This window comes from Numida meleagris, chromosome 10 (assembly GCF_002078875.1).
Source record: "Numida meleagris isolate 19003 breed g44 Domestic line chromosome 10, NumMel1.0, whole genome shotgun sequence".
In the NCBI taxonomy this organism is placed as follows: domain Eukaryota; kingdom Metazoa; phylum Chordata; class Aves; order Galliformes; family Numididae; genus Numida; species Numida meleagris.
The window spans coordinates 8,007,545-8,026,859 of NC_034418.1; the positions used below are offsets into that span (position 1 = coordinate 8,007,545).

The 19,315-nt window shown below is 42.5% G+C and overlaps 1 protein-coding gene across 1 annotated transcript; it reads left to right on the forward strand.

The window, feature by feature from the left end:
* On the forward strand, positions 7-12,863 carry CCNE1 (cyclin E1). The gene is made up of 11 exons (XM_021408739.1): positions 7-186; positions 285-375; positions 604-672; positions 6,083-6,225; positions 6,306-6,441; positions 7,624-7,770; positions 9,536-9,631; positions 9,980-10,114; positions 10,207-10,318; positions 10,409-10,566; positions 11,365-12,863. The coding sequence occupies exons 1-11, from the start codon at positions 173-175 to the stop codon at positions 11,485-11,487; spliced, it is 1,224 nt and encodes a 407-aa protein (XP_021264414.1). The 5' UTR covers positions 7-172; the 3' UTR covers positions 11,488-12,863.

Sequence of the window (19,315 nt, forward strand, 5' to 3'; positions counted from 1 at the left end):
GCACCGAGCGCAGCGCCCGTGCCGTGGCCGGGAGCTCCGGGGTGGGAGAGCGAGCGGTCCCGGGGGGCGGCGGGGCCTTTCCGCGCCTCGCGGCTCTTTGTGGGGGCTGCGGCCCTCGGCTCCGCTCGTCACCGCGGGGCCCCGTCCCGCCCGCGGGCCGGCAGCGGGCAGCATGCGGCGGGAGAGGTGAGTCCGGCCGGCCGCGCGGGTAGGCCGGCTCTCCGTTAGCGAGGCCGGGGGACGCTCCCCGCGGGCCGGTCCCCACGCTTCTCGTTTCTTGGCAGCGACTGCGCGGAGGAGAAGGCTCCCGCCAGGGGGGAAGGGGGCTCCGAGGGCGCCGTGCGGGCCCGCAAGAGGAAAGCCGATGTGGCCACGGTGAGTGCAGGCCCGGCAGGCGGCACGGCGCGGCACGGCCTGGCGGGCGGTGCGGGCCCGGCGCTGCTCCCGCGGCCTTTTGTTGGGGGGCGGCTGGCCGTGTGTGGCGCGGGGTGCGGGCGGGGGGCTGTCACGGCGCGGGGAGCGGCAGGCCTCAGCACGCTGCGGGGCTGAGCGGTGCCCTGTCCCGCGGGCCCTGCTCCTAAATCGCTGTGTTTCTTTTTGTAGTTCCTACAGGATCCCGATGAAGAAATTGCCAAAATTGAAATGAGTAGAAAAAAGCAATACGAAAACCAGGTAACGAATGTGGCCTTAGATCACGTTCCTTTCATCTTAATAACCTATTGGTGCAGGACGTTGGTAGCCCAAACACAATGCCACAGGTCTGCAGCTACTCCGTGCTGTGTAGCAGTGGCATAGGGGACCATCAGCCCAGGCTGTTGAAGAGCACGAAGCACCTCGGTGTCACAGCCTGCTTCGGAGCCTTTGCAAGAGACAAGGCCTACGTTGGTCTAAACCATTACATGAATGCTTCAGTGTACCTGAGTGTCCTGAGACTGCCAGAGTGCGACCTACAAAAGCCTTCACACACACTTAGTTCTACAAATTGACGTACCTGGAGTCTTACAGGAGTTCAGTGGTTCTTTTAGGTGCTGTATCCTGCAGGCCAAAGCATGTGGCCCTTTGGCACACAAATAGAACCAAGTTTTGAGATGGATCTCTTTGTAACCCTGTCTGCGCTTTCATATAACCTGGGGGAGAGGAAGGCTCACTCGTTCCTTTCGGTTAGCTCTATTCTCATTGGCAAGTGTTTTTATTAGGTGGATGGAGTACCTGAAGTTCCAGATCAGAACGCTGAAGTTTATCCTATTAGATACTGCTGTGGTGGTGAAGTAGGCTTCATGCTTCTGCAGATGAAAGGGATGATTTTTTTAAGCCACTTACGCTGTGGGCCATAGAACTTAAACCAGGCCGCTCAGTGGGGGTTAGTAGTGGCCAGTGCCAGTTTCCAAATAGGACCCTTGGCATGATCCAAGTTACAAAGTCGGAATGAACTCCAGTAGCATCCCCTGAACTTCTTAGTGCTGTTTTTATGTTCTTCAAACTCGACATACTATTGGTATTTATACTGGATGCCTTGTTGGTATATGGTATTGAAAGCAAGATGCTTGTGTGCATTGAGATGCTTGCTCTAAATAAAGGAGCAAAATTAGCCTTTCGGAAGTAGGTTTAGTCCTCTTTTTGATTCTCTCCTGTGCATGCACGCACATACTCTCTCACTCTGTCACTAGGACTTCAGCCAGTTAATGCACATGCAGGGTGATACTTAAGCTGCAAAAGTCATGATCGGGGAGTACAGACTGTACTCATTTGGTACGCGAGGCTATGCATAATGTGGCACATCTAACCAGAAGTGGCAGCTGGAAGTTCTAAGACTAAAGTGCTACCATAACAGATGGGCATCATTGTTTGGAATGGCCTCTGCTTGTTGCAACTGCGTATACTAGTTATCAGTCAACATATTAAGCAGGGCTCAAATGGTGAGCATTTAATGAGGGGATCTCTCCTTCCCTTCTGTCTTTCTTTTGTGCAGTATATTAAACTAATTTCTCACTTCTGACAAGGAAGAGCTGCCTGTCCTTCACTACAGTTCCCTGCTTTAGCAAAACATTCTGTAAGAGCTGAGCCAGGGCTTCTCCTAAATGTTTATTCCACAATAATAAGGTATTGTTGAAAAAACCCTTCTTGCAGACTTAATATTAAGTCTTCCTTCAAGAAGACCGTGGAAAGCAATTAGAAATATAATTTGCGCACGCTGATCTTCAACTTTGGAAGTAGATGCAGACTTCCAAATTTGTGGTGGTTTTTTTGGAGTTGCTATTAAATGCTACTTTGGGAACGATGGGGATATCAAAATTCAGATAATTCAGGCAGGAGGCATCCAAAATATTATTTAGGAATTTTCCAAGTTATCTTTAGGATACGGGTGGGAATTTGGCCCTTTGATTCTGTAGATAAAAATGGATACCTGTGTATCAGTCTCTACACAGAGAAGGTTTTTTGTTATGACAAAGTAGCCAGATTGTTACAGATCTGTTTAAAAAAGCTAACATTTGGCTGCACAGCAGCAGCTCTTCAGTCTATGGTGTGACACAAGCTATTCTCTGATATAAATTGCCATGGGCCACTAATGAGAATATGTTTATGGTTCCAGCAGCAGTATCGCAGGCTTGTATGATAGCCAGTGAGATAGTTATTCTGTTGAGGCACAACAATTCTAAAATGCAAGCAGCTATAAATCCGCTGCAGCCTATACCATGTGACTTCTACATTAAATAAATTGTTTACTGACACTAGGTTATACATGAGGCAAAATATCGTAGTCACATCCCACTTTATGGCATCTTCAGAGTCAATTCATTAGTTTGCTTCTGTTGAACATAAGGCCCGAGTTCTTAATTAGAATGCCGTTACCCTTTATGTGATGGAAGGGTGGCTATATCATGAGGTTTGTGACAGCAGAATGTTGCATCAATTCTGTGTTTGATTTTGGAGAACTGGCACTGCTGTAATTCTGCAAGCAATTCTCATATTAATTCTGGCTGCTTTCTATGGACCGATACACTTCCAAGGCTCTGCATAAAACAAAGTTCATTTAACTTGATTAGAGTAATCCATGCAATTATGATAGAAAGTGCATATTCTCCTGAATCTAGAGTGGAGAACAGAAAATGGATGTGGTTAAAAAAATCTTGGGATGGGGCTAGCTAATGTTTCCAGATAGAAAGGAGACAGAGCAAGCTTTCAATAATCAGTTTTGATCAGTTTCTCCCTAGCCATTTTCCCAGGATCTAGTCTTACTGTTGTCAAAGTGTTCTATCTAACAGTCTGAAAATGTCCTCTCAAGAGATTCTTTAACCAGCCTAGGTTATTTCTGAAAGGTAAAATTAAAGAAACGAAACAAAAATGCAACAGTAACTACAACAAAAACCTCATGTATTTGAACAAGAAGTGAACAATATTAACTACATCCAAGCTGAGAGCCTGACTTGGCCCTAATATAGGGCAGGGCAATATTCAGCCTCTTTAGAAAATTAAAAGTACCAGAAGCTCCTACGCTGTTCAGAAAGAACTGGAACAACTGAATGTCACTCTTCTTTCTTCTCTTCATTTGATAATTCTGGAATCTCTTTCTAATGGAAAAGCCCTATACTTCAACCTCAAATGCTTTCTGTGAGTGAAAACTGGCTTGAATTGTAGGTCTTAATGCTTTCTGGTGGGCACAGTAAGGCTGCAGTCTAATAGTTGAAGTCTGTCTGCTCAGAAATGCTACTTTTTGAGGTGAGACGACCTGATCTTTCCCTCTCCTGCTTCTGTGACTTTGGTTCCCATGCTGAGAACCCAGTGACAATGCTGTTTTTAGTGCATTTCTGGGTTACTGTCATCTTCAACCTTCCTATTGGCACCTTTTGCCCCTAGAAACTTCTCTGGTGGCTCTGAGGGGCATAGGTGTCTCAGGACCTTGTGTGGCTGCTTTCTTGAAGGCTCTGACTGCCACAGTGACCCGAATGGCCACTACCTGCTCCATTTGGTGGCTGGCCTATATGCCTGGAAGGTGTTCAAAAGATCCATTTCAATGAGCGCTTGATACATTAGTGACTGACCTCATGCTGCAGAAACATGAGGTATGAGAATGTTTGAGTTAAAAACTGTACATTATCTCATTATCTCTGAACTCCAGGGTTTTCTTTGTAGCAGCTGTATGTGTGGTTGATTGTTCTGATGCAAGGTCTGCTGCGTTCTGCCCTTCCAGGTTTTTCTTCTAATGAGCGTTCTCATGTCCTACCTGTACCTAGTTCCCAGTTATGTGCTTTAGGGCTTGCACAAAGGAAGCTCTTCCTGATTGCCTCACACCCCCCCACCTTAAACTGTTTCACTTTCAGTAGCAGTTTAGCAGTCCTTTTATTTCCTTACAGTTGCAGTGTGATGTTCTACTGTTTCTTGATACTGCTTCTTGGTTTCAGCTGAGTATCTTGCTAAATCTGCTTTAAAGGAACAAGAGCCTAATACGCTCATTTGCTCAACCAAAATGCACGTAAAAACTTTGGTGTTCCTTCACTCAGTCTAATTCAGACTTCTGTCTCCCTTCTTGCTTTTGAGGGCCCTGCATATTCACTTCCATTCTTATCTCTAGCTGAGTTATATGCTTGACTGTTGCTTGCATTCTACCCCAGTCTTCTTGGTGAACTGTTATCTAGTAGCTTTGTTTTCACTTCTTAAGACATCTAAGAAGGTCTTGAATCTTGATTTGTTTCCTTATAGAAGATGGGGAGTGATGAAATCTCTCTTAAATCAATTGCTGTGTGGTATCTACTTTGGCTTTTCTTTTAGCTACTGTTGGTGTAGTAGGCACCTTTAAATAGATCTAATGCACAGCTTTTCTGTTGGTTTGCTGATTAACTGATAAGGCAGTACTTCTCCTAATGCTGTTGGCAGCTGGACTTGCCATGCAGGTGGGAGGACAAAGTGTGACTACAGTCTAGCTTTGAGGGAGGACAAAAATTAACTTAAAGCAATGCTAATGTGACGATCAAACTTTCATTTGATAACAAATCTGTCGATTTTATAATACAGATGCTATTCTTTTTTCCCTTTCCACTCCACCCAAATTAAATCATGGCATGGGTACATAAGCAGCTATGCTAGATTTGCGTGTAGAACTCTGAGAGGTGAAACTACCTCTCTATCTGACAGTAATACGATGTCATAGCTGCAAGAGAACTCTGACTTTCATTTCTGAAATCAGTGGTTTCTGTTTCTGAAGCTGGAGCTCAGCGGTAGCCATTTTGCTGGAAAGTGATGTCACTTGTAGCACTGACAGGGCAAAAATCAGGTGTGGAAGCTTCTTTGCCAGAGGCAAACTTTTCATATAGAGCATTTTACTTAGTAACACCTAATGACTCTTCTGTCTTTTTTTTTTAATAATTGTTATTCCTTGAAGCGTATTATGAATCTTGTTAAGGATTTATGTCCCTTCAGAGCTGCAGAACAGATCAATCTGCAGCAAGATGGCTGAATTGCTCTTAGGCGGAAATGCTGAATTTTAACTTGGTTAGATACGATGATGTGGGGCTGACTTTGTTTTCTACAGTGAAATAAAATAAATAGTATTTTCTGGGGAAATGAGTTACTGATGAGAGCCCAGTGAAAGACCCTGAGATGATGAAGGGATTGGAGCATCTCTCCTGTGAGGATGGCCTGGAGAAGAGCAGGCTCAAGAGGATCCCATTAGTGTATATAAATACCTGAAGAGAGGGTGCAAGAAGATGGAGCTCTTTTCAGTGGTGCCCATTGGCAAAACTAGAGATAATGGGCACAAAATGAAATGCAGGAGGTTCCTTCTGGGGATCAGAAAACTTCTACTGTGTGGGTGACCAGAGCACTGGAACACATTGTGCAGAGAGAATGAGGAATCTTCTTGGAGATGCTCAAAACTGTCTGGATGTGGTCCTGGGCAACCTGCTGTAGGTGGCCCTGCTTCTGCAGAAGCATTGGGCCAGATAATCTCCACAGATTCTTTTCAGCCACTGTGGTTCTGTACAGTTTAAAGAGGTAATCACATGGTTTATTTCAAGTGTGTTACTATTTACAGCTAAAATTATTACTTTTAAAGCCATAGCGTAAAATCTTCTCTTTCATTTTATAGCTGTCCTGGAATAACATTAACAAAGATCCCCATATGCTGATTCCTACTCCAGATAAAGATGATGATCCAGTTGGTGTTGATTACTCCCACTTCATACATCTGAATGTTGCTCCAACTAGATCTTCACCACTACCAATTCTGGGGTAAGAATACTGTTTTGCTACTGCTTGTCTACCTTCCTTTTGTCTTACAATTTGAGACTAAACATGTTCATCTGTCCTAGCTGGGCAAACAGAGATGATGTATGGAAAAACATGATAAACAAAGAGGAGACATACGTGAGGGATAAACTATATATGCAAAGGCACCCTCTCCTGCAACCCAAAATGCGAACAATCCTTCTAGACTGGCTAATGGAGGTAAGCTCTTCTGGGCCTGTGACTACTTGAAATGTGCTTTTTGTTAAAGCATGCTAGTAACTGTCATGAGTACCTTTCATGATGTTTCATAATCCATTTAGCACTAGGTACTTGTCTTCTTATTAAGTTTTTCAATGAGTGGTACCAAATTAAAAAAATATATATATAATCAAATATACGCTCAATGTATTCAGTTGATGGTGCATGAACTGACAATATATTCAGATATTAATTTAAATGAATAGAGAGTATAATAAACAGTTTGTCCCTAAAGCTCCGCAAGGTAAGCTTAAGGTCACACAACAGATTAAATCTGCACAAATGATTATGCAAGTTACTGTAAGGAGGAATGTGTGGTGTCTTAGAGACTAGATTAATCTCACAACGTAGAATGATAGAATGGGTCAGGTTGGAAGGGACCATAAAGATCGTCTAGTTTCAACTCCTTGCCATGAGTAGGGGCACCTTCTGCTAGACCAGGTTGTCCAAGGCCCCAGCCAACCTGGCACTGAGCACTCCCAAGGATGGGGCATCAACTACTTTGCTGGTTCCAGTGCCTCACCACCCTCTGTGTAAAGAATTTCTTCCTAACGTCTAATCTAAATCTATGCTCTTTTAATTTAAAGCCATTAATTACCCCTTGTCCTATCACTACATTCCCTGACAAAAAGTCCCTCTCCATCTTTCCTGGGTACTGGTAGGCTGCTGCAAGTTCACCCTGGAACATTCTTCTCTGTTACTGGCTTGTAGAATGTATAGCAACTCTGCTGTCTTTATGAGAGTATTTTCGCTGTTTGCATGACTTGATATCATCTCTGTTCTTGATTCTAAAGTAGTCGTGAGAATTTTCTCTTCTGAGGTGCTGAGATGATACATGTTTGTGAATATAAGGAACTGATGTTCTAACACTGTTAGAGCATGTGCTCCCATCTCATAAAAGGGCACTCAGGTTGGTTTTTTTTTTGAGAGGGAATTTACTGTTGCGGCAGTCATCCTGTGAGTCAAAGGAAACAGCTTAGCTCCTGCTCTTGGTTAACATGTTGGGTTTTGGTATCAGTGAAGCAGAAATCAAATATGAAGTTGTATGTCTAGGTTTTACGTTTACTTTAATGTATCTGTAGCATCTGTTCTTGACTCTCTAATGCTCTCTAATTCTTGATGTTTGTATCTCTGTCTCTCCAGGTTTGTGAAGTCTACAAGCTTCATAGAGAAACTTTTTATTTAGCACAAGATTTTTTTGATAGGTTTATGGCAACACAACAGAATGTTGTAAAAACACTATTGCAACTTATTGGGATCTCTTCTTTATTCATAGCAGCAAAGCTTGAGGTAAATATCTCTATCTTTTATCTAAACATAAAAATGTGATTGGACAAACAGCGCACTTACTGTACACTAAATGCATTTTGGCAAGCTTTTATGGAGCTTATTACAATGATTTCAGCGGGAGACAAGAATAATTTTTGTTTTCAAAATCCTTCCTATATTTTAAAATTGGCTAAAATAGGGCTAGCTAACATCACAACATCTCTATTTTAAAAGAAGAGTCTCTTCAGTGTTAGAATAATTCAAAATGTTCTTAATTGTTGTTGCTAAATGAGTTTTTGGCTGGCTGCTCTACGCAGAGACCACTTGTTGCAATTCTACCGTTGGTGGAGTACCTGCTGGATAATACAATTTAAGCCCTTCTTATTTCCTGGCATAAATTGAGCTATTAAAATAGGGCTTTTAAACTTCTCACTGTTCCTCTTTTAAGGGGCATATTGATGTTTGATTTCTTTTTAAGCACAAATTATTGTGCTGCTGCTGTAGTTTAACCCAGCAGGTGGCTCAGCACCACAGTCATTCGCTCAGTGCCCCCTTTCCCAGTGGAATGGGGGAGAGAATCAGGGGAAAAAATGTAGAACTTGTGGGTTGAGATAACAACTATTTACTAAGATAGAGAAATGAAAAAGGATAATAGTTGTGTGTGTGTGTGTGTGTATAAAACAAGTGATGCACTAGCAATTGCTCATTGCCCCCCAACCAATTCCAGCTAGTCCCCAAGCTGCGGAAGAGAGTGAGATAAACTTCCACCCCTTCAAAACTCCTTCCACATGGTATCATATGGTGCAGAATATCCCTATGGCCAATTTAAGTCAGCGATCCTAATTGTGTTCCTTCCCAGCTCCTTGGGCCCTTCGCTGAGAATGGCCTTGGCTCTATACAACACTGCTCAGCAGCAACTATCCACATTGGTGTGTTATCAACACTGTTTTTCTCCTAGAACCAAAACATAGCATTGTACAAGACACTATGAAGAAAATAATTCTGTCCCAGCTGAAACTAAAACAGCTGCTTAATCATTGGGCTTCATTAGAGAGCTCTGTTTAAGGTGAAGCTTACACGTGTTGAGCAGTTAGGCCAGGCTGTCTCCTCATGTTGAAAAGCAGCTCAGTTCTGATGGTGGTGTTTGAGGAGCTCTCTGCAATCTGTTTCCAATCCACTGAGTATCTTTTGAAGTTAACCTTGGATCAGCAGTATATCTCAGCTTGTCAGCTGTAGCCTTAATGTGAGAAGTCTAGTAAGGATGAGGAGTTTGTTGATACTGCTACTGCCTTCTGAATGTCCACTGGAATATCTATGGTTAATTAGTGTTTGTTTGCTACTTACAAGACATGAGGTCATTACTCTAACAGTTCTTATAAGGCTGTACACCATGGTAGGTGTACAAACTTCTATGACCATTAGAGCTATACTTGAATACAGGAGGTAAAAGAAGTTTGCCTTAGGCTGCATTGAAATAATCTTGATGCCATTTATGGTGGGCTATATGCACCTCAGTGATGTTGTAGTCAATCAGTACACGTTGTACTGGTCGATCAGAAGTTAAAGGTGAAGGCTATCAGCAGAAAGGCTGAAAAAGAAATCTATGTCTATAAACACAGAGGAGAACACAACGAGTTAGGATGGGGAGGATGATTCTTTTCCTTTTTTCCCCCCTCCTCTCTATTTTGAAATGCTGGGGTGGCACTGGGTTGTTCTGTTTCTTAATATATGGAAGGATTAGTTACAACCTATTTGCCAAATTAAATACTTGATTTTTCTATCTCAGGAAATCTATCCACCAAAGTTGCACCAGTTTGCCTATGTTACAGATGGAGCTTGTACAGAAGATGAAATCCTCAGTATGGAATTGATCATTATGAAGGTAATATTTCAAAGTGGAATTTGTTCCTTTTTTTTTTTTTTTAAGGTATAGCATAATCAGACTAAAAGCAAGAGCCTCAGTTAATCTTATGTGCTGGTAAGAGACACCATTTCTAATTAGAAAACTGTGTCCTCTAGGTAATAGGTGATTTAAAGCATCAATCAGTATGCAAGTATTTAACAAAATGAATTGTTTCCCCCTATCAGTAGGAGGAGGTATGGGAAAGAATTGATTTGCATGTTCCAAAAATGCCTTGCCCAGCTTCCTTTCTAGAGTAAATAAAGCTGCATGGTCTCAGTTAAGAACTCTTTATTAATACTCAAGTGCTGCGTGTGTCTACTCTTTCAGGCTCTTAATTGGAACTTAAATCCACTGACAGTTGTATCATGGCTAAACATTTACATGCAAGTTGCCTATTTAAATGAGCTTTACGAGGTATTATTGCCACAATATCCACAACAAATATTTGTACAAATAGCAGAGGTAAGGCTGATTCCATCCTTCAAATACTATTTCATTTGAAAAAAAAAAATGTTGTTTTGCAATCGACGTATTAAACATCTGTCATCTTGTAGCTCTTGGATCTCTGTGTGCTGGATATTGGCTGCTTGGAATATACGTACGGTGTACTTGCAGCTTCTGCTTTGTACCACTTCTCCTCATCTGAGTTGATGCAGAAAGTTTCAGGTATGTGGAAGTGGTATTTATGGATTGCTTAATGTATTTACAAACATGACATCTTAAGTCAGGCAGATAAGCCTATGTCTTGTCTTCTAGGTTATAAATGGTGTGAGATAGAGGAATGTGTCAAATGGATGGTTCCATTTGCTATGGCTATAAGGGAAGTAGGAAGCTCCAAACTCAAACACTTTAGAGGTATAGCTCCTGAAGACTTGCACAATATACAGACGCACATAAACAGCTTGGATTTGCTGGTATGTATGTGCATATTGAAGACAAAAACTGCCTAAAGTCTCTTAAGCATTGTTTCTTCTTTGGTTAGCACATAAATTCAAGTGAAGCATCGTCAGATTGAGGCTGAGCGTGTGCTGATTGTGAAAGGCCTAAGATTGTATGCTGGTAGCAAAATTAGCAGGGAAAAGACCTGACTTGTCCAGCGGTTAGTATAAAAATGTGGTCATGATTTCAGCATGTCATGTCAAAGGACAAATAATTAGAAGTGGGAAGCATATTTCTACCCTTTCAGATACTTAAAATATTGTGTATTAGGCCTTTGTCTATAGGAAATGTGGATAACATAACCACATGTGATGGAAAAAGAAAATAGACTAATCACTTGAGAGTGGTCTTGTGGGGCTGCTGTGTGACAGTGGTGGCTGACAAGAAATTGAGCAACAGTAGTTTTTAGCATGAGAAACTTGCAGAGGATCAAAATTGTCCATCAATTTGTACTTAACCCAAACTATCGGGTTTCTTCATTATTCTTAATTTTTAGGTTAAATAGTTATAGTAGAAGTTAAATCTCTTAGTAGCTTCTAAATTTTCGATCTTGAAGATACCATAATGCTGACAGTCAGATTCCAAAAGTTTATACTGATTCCTTTGAGTTTATTATTATATTCACTGGCTATTGTGTACTGCATACATATGATAGATTAGCAATCAGGAAATGAGTATTAAGTTCTAAAACCCTGGATTACGTTATTGATCTGTTGAGTGAATACACCAAAGTGAAGATTTTCATTTTTTCCCCTCTTTTCCCGTGCCTTCAGGACAAAGCTCAAGCAAAACAGGCCATATTGGCTGAGCAAAATAGGACTTCACCTTTCCCCACTGGTGTCCTCACGCCACCACAAAGCAGTAAGAAGCAGCCCGCTGGACTGAAGCCGATATGACTGGACTAACTGTTTACAGATGATTTTGCTGAAGTGCCTGTTCTGCTGGTTCTAACTCCTGCTCCATTATGGAAATGCTGCCAGTGAAATTCATAAGCTTTTATGGAATTTGAAAAGGAAACCTTTATCTTTTTCATGACAGAAGATTTTTTTTCTATTTGAAATATTTTTATTGAACGTTAAAATATTTTATAGAAATGGATCGAGTACGCCAGCCACTTAAAAGAACACCGAAGAGTGCTCCAAATGCTGCTACGGAGGGTGATGCTTGATGTGACCAACTGTTCAGAAAAAAAGGCTTAAAGTTTAGGTTATTTACTGTGCCTGTTTGGCTTCTGAATAATCAGCAGTTATACTGTCCCCTGTTGACAACTGGGCAAAACGTGCTGTGCAAGGCTACATTTCAAAGCCTCTTTTTCAAATGGTTGGCTTACAACCTGATGCCTTTTTTAAAAAAAAAAAAAAAAAAACTCTTTATTGTAAATGCTGCTATGTCTCTGTGTATCCATTTTTAATAAAAATGCTGTCTAAGACAGCTGGTTTTATGTATATTCCTATTTTTCTTTTGATTATGGTCAGCTAAAGTTTTTCAGACTGTGACCACTAGCGTAGTATGGGAATTGGGCGCAAAGAATATAGTAACTATCATCTTATTTAGCACTACTAGCTTACCAATGGAAGTTTCATTTTTGGATACTAAGATGAATTTTTATGTTGATTTAGATTTTCCTTATTGAGTTGCACATGACTAGAGAGGGGATAATAAACCTGACAAGTGTTTGGGGAATCCTTCCGCAACACACGTGCTAATGACCAGCGTGTTGGGAACTTCTTGAATCAGTGTCTGGATCGTTGTATTTAATAGCAAGAAGCAATGGGGAAAGAAGCTTGCCTTTCCTTTATCTGTAATGATTTAAACTTTGAGATTTTTGGCATATGCTTTGACAACAAGTAATCTGTGCAAAATTGAATTCTGGAATGATGTGTGCCTGTAAATCTGTTGTTTTATAGGAAGAATAGTCCTTGACCTTTGCAGCATCTGGGAGTTCATAGTAAGACCATTTCTGAAGAAAAGGGAAATAGATGCAAAAGCATTGCTGACTTTTTTTCATGGCGTTCGCTTTGAAGGACTGTTCCACAACACTGAGAGCTTTCGTGGCTATACCGGGATTCACCACGCCCTGTAGATTACTTAGATGCTACACTTGTATTTCTGGAAGCTGCTTCTCTGCCCATGGTTAATTTTTCTAAATGTAAGTTTCCACCAACACTGCTTTTAAGTTATTCTCCCTTTCCTTTCTCTCCGACCCAGTATTCTGATAAATGTTAAAGCTCTGATATAATAAATACACCTACTGTAACTAATGGTAAGCAAATTATTTGGTGCTGCTGGCTTTTTTTTTTTTCCTCTGGCAATGAATGGTTGTCAATTCTGTGTGAACAGCTGTAGATGTAAGCTGAACAAGTTTGCTGGTACCAGCTCAGAGGGGCTTTCAGTTCTTGGAGCCCTACGTGTCCCAGGAAAGCAAACTTCATTTGCCCATTAACAAATGTTTGTAGCAGTGGAGGAGTTGCCAAGAGACCTTTTAATTCATGTCCTTGTATCTAGAACCCAAAACCTGAGGAGAGGGAAGAAAGTAGAACAAACAAACAAAAAAAAAAAACCATAGAGAAATGGCTCCTAAAGGTGCTCTCCAGGCTTAATTTCTGAATCGCTAACCAAGCGCTAGCACAGAAATTTCTGGTACTCTTTAGTGCTTGCTTTTAGTTTTTTCAAGTTATATTTAAACTGACTGGCTCTATAGACAGATTATTACTTTTTACTGTTCAAGAAAATATTCCGTAAAAGCATCACAGATGTGATGAACGCTAACTTTCAGTTTAAGCTAAATATGACTTTCTGGTTAACGTTGCTCAGCTGTGAGTGCAGGTGTCCCTTGTGTTCTCTGAGCTGTGTGGGACAGCTATCTATCTGCTAAAGATACAGATACACCTACTTACATGAAGTTGTTTGTGTAATTGGCCTCTTTCTAAATCTCCTCCCTCCTTTTGATGGTAATCCTGCTCATGTGATAACTTTTCCACTCTTCAGAGGTCAGCATTATTTCTAAGCGGTCTGCCCTGAGTATGGAGCTCTCTGCTCCAGGAGTGCGCAGGTACCAATGCAATCATGTGCTGGGAATGCTGTTCTTTCCAAGGGGACTGAGGATCTATTTTCTTGTCTCTTTCGTACCCTTTGAGAACGTCTTGTTTCTGGTTGTATTGCAACATACTGGGGTGTGCATGCCTGTCTGGGTGCGCTGTCTTTCTAGGGTGCTTTAAAAAAACAAAAGGAGGGAGTTCTCTATTTTTGCCTGAGAATCCTATTCTCACAAATTCTATCCGGACCAACCTGGAGATGGATCTGCATTAGCAGGAAGCAAGCAGGCAGCTCTGCTGATGGCGTAAGAGAAAAAGATTTTAGCACGTTTGCCAAGAGCCTGAAGCTTGGGAAAGTGATGAGCTAACATCAGATAATGTTTCTGCAAGCTGTCATGGACCTGGTACCCCAGGAGGTGCAGAGAGGGACCCAGGGGGAGAGGGGCCCCGCTAACACACGGTGCTGCTCACTGAAAGCAGCGCCTGCTCCTGGGCAGGGGCCTGGAATGGGAAACAGCAATTCAGCTGCACGTTGCCGCGCGCTCTTGAGCTTGAAACTGTCTCCCTTTAATAGCTACAGGCCAGCATAAAGCATGCTGCAAAATAAATTGAATTCTGCGCTAACCCAGGTGGTATATGATTATCTCCTTCCTCCTGAAAGGTTTGCCATAACTATGCATCAAAGCCTCACCTTGGTCTGAAAGCTGGGGGCATCGGAGAAACTTGGAGCGAGAGAAAGAATCCAGAGCTAATTCTCTATCGCTGCTGCTATAAAATTGCCCTTGAAAGTGTGCAGTGGCTGTGATTGTGTTGAAGGAAGCAGCCCTAAATTAGTGAGGGGAGGCTGTAATTGTGAGCTGGGTTTAAGGAACTCGTTAGCAGAAAGGTTGAAAACGCTCGGGTCAGCGTGGTGGTTTTGCCAGGTGCTAAGCTGCTGAAAATGCTGCAGTTAGATATCTAACAGTAATTCATAGAACACAACGTTACTCAGACCCTCCCCTTCCTGTCCCTTCAAAAAAAAAAAAAAATTAGGTTTTATTGTTAAAGTACATAAACTGTGTCAAGTTTTGAATTGTCTTCTACTGACACAACTAATATTTAATCAAACATTTAATTAAGACTGCAGAATATTGCAATACCGTGTAATCTGTCTCCTTTCAGTCTCTTGAAATAATCAGTTCAAGCCAAGCACAAAAGAATAACTTTGTATGCGAAGCTTTTCATTTCTGTTTATGGTGAGTTTGAGATTGGAAAAAGCAATAACGTATTGTTTGTAGGCTGAATAAAACTGGGGTTTTCAAGTCTGCAGACCGGCGCGTTTGAGGGCACGTGAGATCAAATGGCTATCAAGGCAGAAAGGAAAAGCTTCCTGATCCCAGATGGCTGTGGTTCTAAAAGTGCTGGCAATTCAGAGAAGCAGACTGGGTTTTGGAATTGTGTGTCTATGTGGAAACTGTTTTTGCTTTAGTGAGCAGGATATGCTCTTGTGTTAAAAGTACGGTGAGAAGGCAAGTGTACTTTTACTGGACCACTGGTTGCCTTTTGAAGTTTCAGCAGGGCTCCCCTCGGTGTCTCTTTGGGGACGTGTGCCAGACAGACCTGGGCCTCCTCTTCCCAGACATTTCAGTTCTTAACTATCTTTGATACAGAAACAAGGGTTTAGTTTCTTAATTTTTCATGAGCATGGGAAAGAGCAGGAGCTAGTGGATTTACAGTGCTTTAAACCTAAATGCCTTTAATGCCTTGCAGTGTTTCAGTTGGTCCTCACTTTATAAAAGCAAAATCAAATGATGAAATGTTTATTTACAAATGGTATATAATAAAATTCCTTGAAACTGAAATGATTCTGGTTTTAATTGCAAGCTAAACAATATTCCAGAGGAAGGAAGGAAAACAACAAGGCCGGTCATTTTCTGGGAAGTCCTGCAGCTGGAACACCTGCTGCAGCCGTGATTATCCCGGGGCTGAAAGCACAACTTGGGATGTCATCTTCATCTCCGTTGGAGGCAGATTGTTTTCAGTGATGGCAAGAACTCTGAACAAAGATTTCCAGTGTAACTTGCACACAGAGCCAGGCTTTCAGAACGGCCATGCAGGTTGGTGACGCTGGGATGAGGAATCCATTAGTGTTGGGAGAGTGAAGCTGCACCCGTTGCACCAGCCAGCGGCACAGCTCGTGGCTTTGGTTTTAAACCTGGATGGAAAAGACCTCAGGTAGAACTGAAAATAAGTGGCTCAGATGGAAGATAGGCACTCTCTGCAGTGGCAGGAAGAATGTAATAAAGCTGTGTAGGAACGCTTGGTTTTCTTCCCACAAGGGACAAGAGAAAGCAGCAGCAGCTGCAGTTTGCCAGGTTATCGTGTTCAGGCTCCAGTTACATGAACTCACCTATTGCGTGCCCTGCGTGTAGCTAGAAAAAATGGCATGAGTGCTTTTGGATTGAATCCCAGAGTAACAACGTCAGAGAGAAAGGTGCAATATGGTGTTTTATTCTGTAATTCCATGCCAGGTGTTGTGCACTTTTGAAGTGGGTGGCCTACCACGGTGCTAGCTTCTGCACCTCGGGGCCTCAGCCCCATTTTTCTGTATGCTTGTGGCTTGCTGACCATGACGATTCAAAGTTGACCACTTTCATTTATCCCAGCGTTCTCTGTCCAAGTACCTACAGCCGTTGGTGTAATACCTGATTGTACAGCTCACAGTGAGGCTTGGTTGTTACATTTCATTTTAAGGTTGGTCTGAGAATAAACAAGCTGTTCTCCCATCTCAGCCAGCTCTGCATGTTGTTGGTTTCTGATACGTATGAGGCTGGTGTCCCTGGGCTTGCAGGAAGTATCCCTTCTTACTTAAGCCAGGATGGTGATGTTATTTTAGCAGAGATCAAGATAAGCTCTCTAAGTCTTCATTTGGGCAGTCCGGTTGTCAGCCATGGGCTAGCAAGAAAAATGTTTTAATTTTGGCCAAAATCTTGCAGAATGAAGAACGTGCCAAAGGTGAGCTCATCCTCCATGGTCTTATTAGCGTTCTGGGCTTCAGTCTGGAAATTAGTAGTGGCCATGTTTAATATATGTGTCTTCACATGATCAGTTTGGGTGAGAGCGGAAGGCCTGCACAAGCAGGCGGCCTTGGCTCAGCCTCGCTGACAGTGAGCGAACACTTCAGTATAAGGAAGAGACAGTTGTTAACAGTCATTAACATAACAAAGTGCCCCACAGATCACTTCAAATTCATTTGAGTATTTTTAAGCAAATGTTTTCCCCTGAGAAATGGCAGCAAAACACTTTGTTAAATGTTTTTGTGGCCAGGGCCACCCACTTCTGCAGGGGTTGGGAGAAGCACCTGGGTATCCCTGGGCTCCCTGTGGGTGGTTCCCCCTGAAGCCTTCTGGTAGAGGTTGGTTGCTTGTGTGTGTGCTGATTTTGTGTTCGATTTTTAGCACAGTTTCCTATCAAAACTAGGCTCATAGGGATTCTTTTTCTTCCTTCCTTTCTCTTGGCTTCCCCCACTGGACAACTTCAAGATCTGGTCAAGAGACAGGCTCCCTTTGTGAGGGGCAGCACTGGGGACTGCGGGCATCTGGAGAGACTCAGGTAGGCTGGGAGATGTGCATTGAGTCTTGGCTTGGAAATAGCAGCTCCAGCTCAGTGGCACCGCGCACACTGGCTTAGTTGGGGGGGCCAAGAGACACGTGAGATGGCCTGGCTTCTCACTGCCCCTTCTCACCAGGCCGGGGCCAGCACAAGGAGATGGCGGCAAGGACGGGAGCCAGCAAAATCATTAACAACAAGTGCTGATAACTGACAGATTACTGACAGGTTGTTGCTACAGCTCTAGAGGAAATATGATTAATAAAACTCACCCACCCACACCACAGGCCAGCCCTTTGTGCTCCTGGTGCTTTCCTACCGCCTGCCACGTCTATCTCATCTCATCCCGCAGTCCTGCTTTCCCTTCAGCAGCCTCGGACAGCATTAACATTTGAATTAACATAAAATCCCTTTCTGAAATCTGTTAACATTTATAATATTGCCATACTTTGCGCGATCATTGCATTTTTTCTGTCAGTGTGAGCTCAGCGAGGTTTTGTTGTTTTTTTTTTTTTAAATGATAGCAAACATAGACGTATTATGCTGCAAAAATCATGTATTTGTCTAATGATTTCCCATTGGTATCTTTGTTGCTATGAACCAAAGCGTTAAATAGAAGCCAGTGTGTTAACGCAGTGTTGTTCTACATAATAAATTTGAATATCCCCAGATGAATATTTTTAACAGGGATTTTCTGAATAAAATGCATACGGTGCTAGGGTATTCATAATTACTTAAGATCATTTTTTGACATTTAATGTTGACATCTAAAATATTTCCTTTAATTTTTGGTTGCCTCTGCAAACAGAAACGATGGCATTTGTCCTAGAAAAGGCTGGATGGACAAATAACGTTTTTACTCATAATGAAATGAAAAGCAATAAAGAAAATGCGCTAAATGTCAACAGTAAAGCATATCTTCTGTTTGTGTATTATGAGAATATACCCCAGAATGACACACACACAGAAAAACCTTTAAGTGACTTAATATGTTTGAATATTAATGGTTTGAATGTTAATCCATTGCAATGGTTCCATTTTTTTGAAAATTGGCTATTTAAAGGCATTATTACCTCAATAAATTTTCTATGGTCACTGTGGTAGCCACAGTATGAAAAATAATCATCATAAATCTGAATTTACAAAATATCTCCAAAACTGCACAGATTTGCTGGGAGAAACAAAAGACAAAGTATATGTCTCCTAACTCCATGCATTTTGTCCTTGCAGGAGCTGTATGTATAAAGCCACAGCAGATGGGACCTGTAAGACAGCCACAGGCATTGCTTGTGCCCCGCAACTGTAACACTTGGGTCTGTGTGATAATAACTGTGACTTCATTGGAGTTAAATCCAGCTGCCAACTGGTCATAAGTGATGCTCCTCCGGGGTCACTATTGGAGACTGTCCTGTTTAATGTCTTTACTGATGATCTAGATGAGGGAATTGAGTGCACCCTCGGTAAGTTGCAGATGACACTGAGTTGGGAGGAAGTGTTGATCTGCCTGGGGATAGGAAGGCCCTACAGAGGGATCCGGACATCTGGATTGATGGGCTGAGGCCAATGGGATGAAGTTCAACAAGACCAAGTGCTGGATCCTGCACTTTGGTAGCAGCAACAACCCCAGGCAATTCTACAGGCTTGGGGCAGAGAGGCTGGAAGGCTGTGTAGAGGAAATAGACCGGGGGGTGTTGGCTGATGCTCAGCTGAACATGAGCCAGCAGTGTGCTCAGGTGGCCAAGAAGGGGCATACAAATGATGGACCAGGGCAAGGAGCGAAACCCAGTGGCTCCCAAGCCCAACATCAGCCCAGGGCCATAGCGATGCCCACAAGTTCCTTGCAGGAGCGCAGCACAGCCCCACGGTCCTGTTGAGGACATGGTGCTGGGACACAAGCTCCACCCTGTGTCCTTACATCTGGGAGCAGATGAGCAGACCTGGCCTCAGTTAGGTCCGTAACAAGCACTGTGCCCAAACGATGAATTATAGCCTTCCCTTTCATATCTACAGCTGAGTTTGACATGTGTAGCTGCAGCTGGCCCTACCTCTACAGTTTTATTAGATAAATCTGATTGATGAGGGGTTGTTTTTTTTTAATTTC

What these genes read in the sequence shown, in the direction of transcription:
- CCNE1 (XM_021408739.1), top strand. An exon ending in TTCTAGACTGGCTAATGGAG is followed by an intron (nt 6,442 to 7,623) that starts GTAAGCTCTTCT and finishes CTGTCTCTCCAG; the next exon opens with GTTTGTGAAGTCTACAAGCT. An exon ending in GTTGATGCAGAAAGTTTCAG is followed by an intron (nt 10,319 to 10,408) that starts GTATGTGGAAGT and finishes CTTGTCTTCTAG; the next exon opens with GTTATAAATGGTGTGAGATA.